This window comes from Tripterygium wilfordii, chromosome 19, assembly GCF_013401445.1.
Source record: "Tripterygium wilfordii isolate XIE 37 chromosome 19, ASM1340144v1, whole genome shotgun sequence".
In the NCBI taxonomy this organism is placed as follows: domain Eukaryota; kingdom Viridiplantae; phylum Streptophyta; class Magnoliopsida; order Celastrales; family Celastraceae; genus Tripterygium; species Tripterygium wilfordii.
Genome location: NC_052250.1, coordinates 10,343,114 through 10,354,271, shown reverse-complemented (window position 1 = coordinate 10,354,271; position 11,158 = coordinate 10,343,114). Strand labels below are relative to the sequence as shown.

The window sequence follows — 11,158 nt, the reverse complement described above, 5'->3', positions numbered from 1 at the left end:
AAGAGAAAAGTTTATGTGAAGAAGGTTTGGGTGCCTAAAGGGTTGAATGACTTTGAAAAGAAAGCATATGTGATGAGAACTTTCAAAATTGATGCATATGCCTTTATTGCTACTAACCCCAAAGGATCCAAAGTTTGGATACCTAAGGTATATTAAACATGTGTTTATCTAGGTGTGCTTAAAATCCAAATCCGAATCATGCAAATGGTATTTGGATAGTGGTTGTTCTAGACACATGACGGGAGATGCTTCATTATTCACATCCTTTGAAGCAAAGAAGAATGGAGGATTTGTGACCTTTGGAGACAAGGTCAAAGGTAAGATCCTAAGCTTGGGATCCATAGGTAACTCTTCTTTCTCCCTTAGTGAAGTAAGATTGGTTGAAAATTTATCTTTTAATTTATTGAGTGTTAGTCATTTAGCCGATAAAGGCTTTGATATTCTTTTCAAAAATGATAAATGTTATGTGTTTGATGTTTATGGTAATGTTGTGAAATTAGGAAGTAGAAGTGGTGATATGTATGTAATGCATTTTGATGCTATGAAAAATTCTAAAATATCTTGCTTGCTTGCTAAGAATGATGATGCTTTGCATTGGCATAGAAGATTAGGTCATATCGGAATGTTTACATTGAAAAAGGTGTGTGCCAATGAACTTATTAGAGGATTGCCTAAGTTAAATTTCAATGTTGAACATGTTTGTGATGTTTGTGTTAGCGGTAAACAAACTAAAGAGTCTTTTAAGCCTAAACTTGATATTAGTACTTCTAGGCCTCTAGAATTGTTACATATGGATTTATTTGGTCCTAGTAGAGTTAGGAGTCTAGGTGGAAAATACTATGCATTTGTTATTGTGGATGATTATACTAGATTTACATGGTGTTTGTTTCTTGTGCATAAAAGTGATGCATTGCATGCTTTTGAAAACTTACTTAGGAGATTGCAAAATTGGCATAACTTAAAAGTTTCAAAAATTAGAAGTGACCATGGAGGTGAATTTGAAAATGCTAATTTTGATTCTTTGTGTGCTTCTTTTGGTATTAAACACGAGTTTAGTGCTCCTAGGACACCTCAACAAAATGGGGTTGTAGAAAGGAAGAATAGAACTTTACAAGAACTAGGAAGAACCATGCTTCTAGAATATAATCTTTCTAAATATTTTTGGGCCGAAGCTACTAGTAATGCATGTTATGTGAGTAATAGACTTAGCATTAGAAAAGTATTAAAGAAAACTCCTTATGAACTCTTGTATGGCAAGAAACCTAAAGTAGATTACTTTAAGGTTTTTGGTGCTAAATGTTTTATTTTAAATACCAAAGACAATTTGGATAAATTTGATGCAAAGAGTGACATTGGAATATTTTTAGGATATTCATCATCATCTAAATCATATAGAGTATTTAACTCTAGAACTAAAATTGTGGAAGAAAGTGTCAATGTTAAATTCAATGATATGACCACACTTGCTCCAAATGTGCGTGTAGAAAATAAATTTTCAGATTTGGAACATCCTTTGAAGCACAAAAATGAAGGTACACATGAAGTACAATTGCTAGAAGAAGATGAAGATGATGTCCCTTTGGTGGAGAACTTAAGGGAGATGAATATCTCAAATGAAGAAACACCATCAAATGAAGAAAGTAAAGGTGAACCCGAGGGAAATGAAGAACAAAATGAAGCTGAAAATACTATGGAACAACCGGGTGTTCACAAATACAAGGTGATGAAGTCACATCCAAAAGAACTAATTATTGGAGACTTGCATCAAGGAAGACAACTAAGAGCCAAAAAGGACTCTACGGTCAATTCTAATCCTTTAAACTCTTTTGCCATGCTTTCTTTAGTAGAGCCTAAAAATGTACGTGATGCTTTGCATGATGATGATTGGGTGTATGCCATGCAAGAGGAGTTAGAACAATTTGAGAGAAGTAAGGTTTGGACTCTTTGTCCTAAACCTAAAGACCACACCATTATAGGAACAAAATGGGTCTATAGGAATAAGATGGATGAAAATGGTAATGTAACTAGGAACAAAGCTAGATTAGTGGCCCAAGGATATTGCCAAAAAGAGGGCATTGACTTTGATGAAACCTTTGCACCGGTTGCAAGGTTAGAGGCTATTAGATTATTGCTTGCATTTGCATGTTACAAAAATATCAAACTTTTTCAAATGGATGTGAAAAGTGCATTTTTAAATGGTGTGATAAATGAGGAAGTTTATGTTAAACAACCTCCCGGATTTGAAAGTAAGAAATTTCCAAACCATGTTTACAAACTAGACAAGGCTTTATATGGTTTAAAACAAGCTCCTAGAGCTTGGTATGAAAGATTGTCTAAGTTCTTGCTTGAAAATGGTTTTCAATGTGGTAGTATTGATGATACTTTGTTTATTAAATACAAAGGTCTTGATATGCTAATTGTGCAAATATATGTTGATGATATTGTGTTTGGTGCTACATTAGAATCTATGTGTGAAGATTTTGCATTATGCATGAAGAATGAATTTGAAATGAGTATGATGGGTGAGTTGACTTACTTTCTAGGTTTACAAATTAAACAAACCCCACTTGGCACTCACATTAGTCAAACTAAGTATACAAATGAGATATTAAAAAGGTTTGGCATGGATATTTATAAAGGTTCATCCACACCTATGGGAGTGGGAACCAAATTAGAACCCGACCTAGATGGTAATGATGTTGATCAAAAGAGATATAGGTCAATGATTGGTAGTTTACTTTACTTGACCGCATCTAGGCCCGATATTATGTTTAGTGTTTGCATGTGTGCAAGATTTCAATCTAATACTAAGCAAACACATATCATGGCCATAAAGAAGATTCTTAGGTACTTAAAGGACACACCTTCCCTAGGGTTGTGGTATGATAAGAAATCTTCATTTGACTTGCATTCATTTGTAGATGCCGACTTTGCGGGTTGCAAAATAAATAGGAAAAGTACTAGTCGTACTTGTCAATACCTAGGAAATATGCTAATATCTTGGTTCTCCAAGAAGCAAACATGTGTTGCTTTGAGCACTACCGAAGCCGAATATATGGCTATTGGTAGTTGTACTTGCCTATTGCTTTGGATTAAACAACAAATGCTTGATTTTAATATGGAATTTTCAAACATTCCAATTCTTTGTGATAACATAAGTGCCATACATTTGTCTAAGAATCCTAGATATCATGGTAAAGCTAAGCATATAGACATTAGACATCATTTCATTAGAGATCATGTTGCTAAAAAGAACATTGTGCTTGAACATGTAGAAGGGGAACATAATATTGCCGATTTGTTCACTAAGCCTTTAGCTAAGGATAGATTCATAAAACTAAGAAATGCATTGGGTTTGTGTGAAGCACCTTGAGTGCATATTACTTGAATACTTATTATATTTTTTTGGTGATATGTGCTTATAAGCTAAATATATAAATTGGTATGCATGATTGAAGAGGGAGTAACCTAGTGTCATTAGGAGGCCATGGGTCACTTAGTGTGATAGGCTCCAAATTGGGTCACTTGGGTTCTATTAGTTCAATTGGTGTGTTGCCATGACTATTTGTTGATGAGAACTAGTTTTGATATTATTTGAAGTATGTTTATGGTCTTAAATCACTTTTGTGATAAAATCTCAAAAATGCTTATAAATCTTTTACAAAACTTGCATCAACCCCTTAGTTCTCCACTTTTTGAATTATTACAAAAAGGGGGAGAGACATGATGATAAATTCCATTAAAATCATTTGCCAAAATGCATATATAGGCATAACTTAAGGGGGAGTGTATATGCCATGATTGGGAGAGAATAGATGTTAAAGTAAGGGGGAGCTAAGCTTAGTTAACTAAAGTTGTATATGAGTTTCAAAATTGTTTTAAATTGATATCATTAAACTTTTTAATGCACTTTCAATTGATATTAAATTCAATTACAATCAAATAGACATTTATATCATGCATGTTTTGTAATCATCAAAAAGGGGGAGATTGTTGGACCTATGGTCCTATATGTCTAATTTTGATGATATTAAATCATTTATAAATCATAATGAAACATTAAAGCAATATTTGATTTATATGAATTGAATTTAAATGACTATATATTTTTGAGATAGTGCTGGAAATTAAGTTTCGAAAACAAACATACATGGACTAAGTTAGAGCATCAATTTTCCAATTATCATATCTTGACCAACTTAGGTCCAAATGACTTGAAACTTGAATCACATATACATGAAGGTTTAATATATGTTCTAGGACTATAATCGTGAGAAATTAAGTGCATCACATATATATTTGGTCATATGCTTAAATTCCGCCAAAACTATGTTTTACCTAATTTTGTGCATATGTGTTCTTTGTGAACGTGGTGAACCAAATGAACTCCGATTTAAATGAAATTTCGTGTGCATCTTAGTTTCATCACTATGAACATATTTGATTTAGTAAAGTTCAAGAGAAAAGGTCATTTACACTGAGTTAGCAAAATGACTTTGAATTTACACTTAGAATTTATCGGTTTCACTATTAGTGATCAAATTGCTTGGTTGATTGACCAAACGATTTCCGATTGTTATGAAATTTTACATGGACATTCTAATACGTATAAAATGATTTATCATGCAGTAATATGAATTTTCTGGGTTGTTTTTCTAATATAATTAACCTATGCGCTCTATATGAAGCTCTTTGAGCTTATATGCAATTGGGGAGTTCTACCTCCTATTTCCTTGTAGGTTAATCATCATTGTGGTCTCATATGGCTCAGAATTCAGCATGTTCAAGAGTGGTCGAAGTCCAGTTTCTAAGAATGAGCTTGGAGCTCTAGGAAACTATGAAAAATCCTATATTTGCCAACTTTCCACTAAGGCATTTAATCAAGATTGAATGAATCCAACATTGAGGCTATTGGTTGTGGTCTTCATGGAGATACAACTCTTTTCAATCATATGAGACAAACCTTGTCTTCTCTATCATTAGTGATATATTCTTGTTTGACATTTTCACTCAAGACATGTGCTACCAAGAAAGTTAGGTTGGTGCAATCAAACAAGATCCTTGACATTTTCACTCAAGACATGTGCTACCAAGAAAGTTATGTTGGTGCAATCAAACAAGATCCTTGACTAAGGGATCACTTTTGAAGTCTTTGATTCAAAATGAAGGGACAAGATGACACAGTATAATCTACATCCATGGTTGAGAATTAAAGAGAGTTTGAATGGTCAAGATTTGAAGACATACATTGATCAAAGGGTTGTGCTTATGACAACACTTATGGAAGAAAGGTACAACTTGACTTCTCTTAAGCTTCCAACGTCTATATGCTCTATGGTGGAGATTTGTTTGCTCAAATCATCAATGACCAAGATTAGGAGCTGCAATGGATGGTAGAGATCAACTCTTGAAATTTGATCCAATGGCTGCAAGCATAGGAGAGAATTGCCTTTAAAAGAAGATCTTCCCTTTCATACAACTTGGAGAAGCAAATTGAAAAATTATCCTTGAGAGAAACCTCTTGCTATCAAGTTCATCAATCATCAAGCCTTCTTGCTATTTGCTACAACAATCTTTTCCAATACAAGCCTCTACAATAAAGGACTTCTCACTACTCTTGCTTTTGCAAAAGGGAAGTTCCTATATCCTTTGGGCTTTGTTTACTTACAATCTAAACCTCTCTTGTTCTTAAAATCCTATCTTTGAGAGTGTTGCTGTAATATTGAGAGTTCCATACCAAATACCTTTGAGGTAACCTGTGAGAACCTTGGCTGAAAATCCCATTGAGAAATTCCCTTTGTTAGGGGAAATTGTAAACATTGAAGTTTGAGGGAGTTCTTAGAAACTCTTGTTGTAAGGAGTTTTGTGGGTCTCTTAAAACCACACCTTAGTGGAGTTGGGAAAATCCTAGGTTGGTGAATCTAGGTAGTAGACGTAGGAGAAGGGTCTCCGAACTACTATAAATCGCTGTGTTGATTTCTTTGTTTACTTGTTTATATTTACTACTTGTTTCAAACTGCAGGATTTTCAAAACCCTAATCTGTCCGAGATTAGCAGACTGCCTTAAACTTTGAATTTTGATCTGAAATTTTGATATAGTGTTTATTAAGGTGTTGTGACATTGCATATAAAATTTCATTGCATTTTGACATCATTTGATAGGTAAAATCTGAGTTGAAAAATCTGTGTGCAGTGTGTTGCTTGAAAATCTGTTTTGTGCAATTCTTGATTATTTGATATTTGGTCATTCACTATATTGTATCACATCTTGCATTGGATTGAATATTGATTAGGAAAATCATTAGAGTCCAAATTTGTGTGCTACTTGTTAATTGCCATTAATTTGTTTAAATTGAAAAAGGGATTCCAATTGGAATTTGGGGACACAATTCACCCCCACTCTTGTGTTAAACTCGATCCGTCACCGTGTACCAATAATCTTTAATAAATTAAGAACATGAATAATTCTATAGCGTCTGTGTGAGTGTACAATTTTCTATATAGTCAGACTGGAAAATTGACTCACACGTAGTCCTGATCAATACACTACAAGTGTACTGGTATAGTAAATTCAAGCTTTGCCGCTCTCCGTAGCCAAGATAGGTTACTATACCATAGCCAAGCCGACGGTTTGTCCAATTCCGTTTTAGTTGTGATCGCTTATTTATATTCGATAGGAACTTATGAATTGATCTTCCATGTGCAAGCTTAGACTCTACACACCAATTCATATACCATATAGAATAAAAGACACTGATGCCAATATGTATTTTCTCATTTTAAATGCTAAATATATTTTATTCAAATAAATAAATCGAGTTTGAATATTACATAAAATAATGACCTTTAGCATACTATTCCTATCAAGTTTACCTCCCTATCCCTCATGCATTGCTCGATCATCTACTAGTCCTCCACTCCTCCGAGGCACCACTTGAATTATTGTCTTCTGGTACCCCTCATCCAAAGGTTAGTTTTCTCAATTCAAAACCAAAGTGATGTTGCTTCCTTGAAATAACTTACACTTACTTGATTATTTGTAGAGGCGAAGAAATTGAGATCAGATCATAAAAGAAGAATAAAGAGGCATGGAGAAGAAGATGACAGAGAGAAGAAGAAGAAGAGAAGCAAATAAAATTATAAAGCATTTCATTTACTTGCTCAAAATGAGAAGATGATCTTTGCCTTTCCAAACCCAAGTTGCAAAGAGTGGAGCAACACCGGCCGCACCGCCCCCTTCCCTTATCCTCCTCTGCTTTTTTTTTCTGTCCTAGTGACCTAGTCAACTTCCACATTCGTAATAGGGCCAATCCAATTTCTGTCTTGAGCCAATATATTTCTCAATTTTGGGCTTCAACATTATAGTCGGAATTTGTCCTTTATGTTTGATTTCCATTTTTGACAAGTGTTGGCTAATTTCCCTTCTTGTGGTTCCTTGCACTATGGTGAGTTCATTTGTTTTTTTTTGGTTTGGCGTCATTATATGTTAATATATTTTGTTATATAGTTTGATGTCCTTATAGGTAATTTCACATTATATACTCTAGGTCTAATTAATGTATTTTATAGTTTCACCAAACACTTTGGCTCCGTTTGGTAGAGCGGTTGTATTGATTTTCAAGGCTAGCTGTTAAGCTGTGAAAAATAAGCAGAGCTTAAAGCTGTGAAATAAACTGTGAGGTGTTTGGTTAAACCAAAAAGCTGTTTAAAGCTTATAAGCTGTAATGAATTATGCATTGTTTGGTTATTTGCCAGATAAATGAGTTGTTATTTTTATAACACCACATAAGAATAAATTGACAATTTTTATACAAATAGACCTACATGTCCACATTTAAATTAAGTACTACAACATTAATTAAATACTACAACATCAATTAAATACCACTCTAAGCACTCATTGTCTCTACCTCTGCCTCCTACGTACAAGTTTATCTGTAATCTTATCTCGAACAGAGGACATGGTCCTGTCATCGCGCAAATCATCAACACCAATAACAACATTTTCAGTAGTTGGTTCTTGAGATGAACTACTTGCCCCTTCATCCGTTTCTGTAAATTCTTCGTCATTCGTCACCCTCAATAGAATGAAGTTGTGAAGTGTCATGCACGCAATTACAATTTGAACATGGGTTTCATAGGGGTAAGATGACATCTTCCTCAATATAGGAAACCTATTTTTTGTAACCCCAAAAATTCTTTCAATTACACTTCGGAGTGACGAGTGTGTGTGATTGTACACCTCACGAGGACTTGTTGCTCGGTGACCATTTTCAAACTGAGATAAATGATACCTCCCACCTTTATAGGGTGCAAGAAAACCGGTCCTATTAGGATACCCTGCATCAACTAGATAATACTTTCCTGTTTAGGGTAAAAACAAATAAAAATAAATTATATATACAATAAATTATGTCATAAGAAAGTATAATAACTACATAAAGTAAGACTTACCTCGAGGTGGCATTGGAAATCGTAATTTCGGTGTTGAAATTGCATACTGGAACACACGTACATCATGTGTTGATCCCTCCCATCCAGCCGACACAAATATGTACAGCATATCAAAGTCACACGCTGCCATTACATTCTGTGTCATTGTGCCTTTCCTCCCAATGAATCGACCTCTGTCAGGTTTAGGAATCACAGCTGGGATATGTGTTCCATTGATGGCACCAACACAATTTTTAAATGGGCTATATTTTGGGTCACCCCTAATCTTAACTGGAACTTCGTCAAACCGGTTCTCCCTCGGTTTAATGATGTCCAATGATAACAAGTACACACTATACAATACCTTATGGAACATCCTAGTAACTGTTTCACCATAATACTGAAAACATTCTTGCACCAATCTATTCCTTGCACAATGCCCCAGTGTGAAAAGGAACATCCCAACCATTTTCGGTATTTGAACGTAGTTACTTGTTCGTAACATGTACTTATATCTCAGTTGATAACATAGTTCTCGAAAAATTTCTTTTTTCATCCTAAAAGTCTGGTAGCATCTATTTGGGTGTCCACGTAAAATTTCAGCTACCCATTCGCACCCTGTAATTTATTTGTCCTGCACGACATCTTATCAAAATAGGCAGCCCGTCTTCTTCGATGATAAATTGTAGCTGCAGTTACAGACGCTATGAGTATAAAATCATCATTCCTTTTACGGTTCAATTCCCATTCATTGTCATACTCATCATCGTGCATCCCATCTTACTCATCATCATCATCAGTCTCATCAAACTCATCACCACCCACATCAGTTGTGTTGTTGCCACCCACATCAGTTGTGTTGTTGCCTGAATGTAACGGAATATTCGTGAGTTGTGCTCAAAATAATCAAATGCATTAAAGAAAAATAAAAATCACGACCTGTATCATTAGACACACATAATAGTTAAAAATACTACATTCATTAGACATACATAATTGTTCAAAATATTCCATTCATTAGACATACATAAGAGTTAAAAATATTCTTGTTGTCATCTTAATACTATCATTAACCTAGATTGGAATATCCACAAAAAAAAGAAGATAAAATGCAACCAAAGTCAGGTCATCACACACCACCCATATTGCTTCTCTTCTCGTATTTCTGCTCCAGATATGGCAGCCTCAAATCAAGGTCCAAGTTGCAAAACATGTCCGTTTTGGCACAATTATCAGAAAATAATTCAGCTGCAAAGATAATAAGTTTATTAGAAATTCCGTGTTCCTTTCTCATTTGATGCAGAATATCCATAGCCATAGCCACAGTGGTCTTGGTGACGTTGCGAACCCTAGGTGCTGCCACTGAGTTACTTGCAGACACATGGGACTCCACAACATATACCAACCTCCGCATTGTCTCATGTTCATCAGCTCTGGTGACCGATTGCTTCTTACTTGAGTTCCTGCTAACTGAACCCACGAATGATCTCTTTCCCAATGATCCGGATGTGTGAGATGGTGTCATCGGAACACACTTAGTGGGTGAACTCGCAGAACAAATATCATCATCATCAATAACTTTTTCAGGTGATTCTCCAAGGTGTACTTCATTGGATGGATCAGTCTATGGGTAGGGTGAATCTTTGGATGTGTTGGGTAGCTCAGGCACATATCCTTCTCCAAACTAAGTATCCAAATCATCGTTAGGTTGGGTACTCTGATTACAATCACTACAATGGTATTTTGGAGTTGGTATATATCCACTAGACGATGCCAATCTCGCTGAACCAGTAGCATATGTTCCAGTAAAACATAATTCAAGGTCCGCCTTATTCTTGAAGCCATGTTTACAGAACTTGGCATATTCCTTGTTCTCCTGCAAAGTAATAAAAAATTGCATTCATTAGAAGTACATGCACTAATGGTAGCAGAATATAGTTTACAATTTATTATAATACATGTACCTTAATTTTCTCTTCCCACCATTCGTCGCTTGAAATTATAGTGCCAATAACAACATCCCACCCAACACCTGTATCCTGGGTAGTCATCTTCACCCATAATGTCCAGTCTTTTCTAAGCAAATCCCATTTATTCTTTAGTGATTGTTTTTGATAATTATGTCATGTTTTAGCATTGAATTGGACCACAAGTTCTTCCCATTCCAGTTTTGGTATACGAGTGCCAGGGACTCGATTAGCAGCTTTCATAGCAGCAACATATATCTCAACCAAGACACGAGTATTCGAATCATCCCATTTAATTATCTCATTATGACTACCCTCATATAAAGCGATTTTATCTTTCCCTTTCCTTGACATATCTAAACATTAGGTATACATATAAAAGATAAACATGAGAAACTAAAAGTCTAGGTGCTCCATGAGATATGATAATGATCAATCAACTAAACAAAACAAATCAAATCAAAACTCATAGGAAAATATTACCCAAAAAAACTGCACAAAATTTCCTCACAAAACTGCCAAAAAAAAACTGGCCAAAAACTAACTAACAAACTGTCCAGAATACAACCAAAAAACGGCCCAGAATACTGGCCAAAAAAATCCCAAAAAATTGCCCAGAATATAATGAGAAAATTAGTCAAATTGCACAAAAACTGTCCAGAAACTCCCCAAAAAAACTACACACAAACTGCCCTGAAAGTACACAAAAAACTGCCTAGAAAAAACTACCTAAAATAGCCTAGAAAACTGCCTAAAAT

At 35.0% G+C, this 11,158-nt stretch overlaps 1 protein-coding gene across 1 annotated transcript; it reads right to left on the bottom strand.

Annotated features, from left to right (window-relative positions):
- Positions 1-7,906: 7,906 nt before the first annotated feature.
- On the bottom strand, positions 7,907-9,207 carry LOC119985544. Its single transcript, XM_038829836.1, has 3 exons — positions 9,041-9,207; positions 8,455-8,924; positions 7,907-8,364 (listed from the first exon to the last, which is right to left on the bottom strand). The coding sequence occupies exons 1-3, from the start codon at positions 9,205-9,207 to the stop codon at positions 7,907-7,909; spliced, it is 1,095 nt and encodes a 364-aa protein (XP_038685764.1).
- Positions 9,208-11,158: the final 1,951 nt, after the last annotated feature.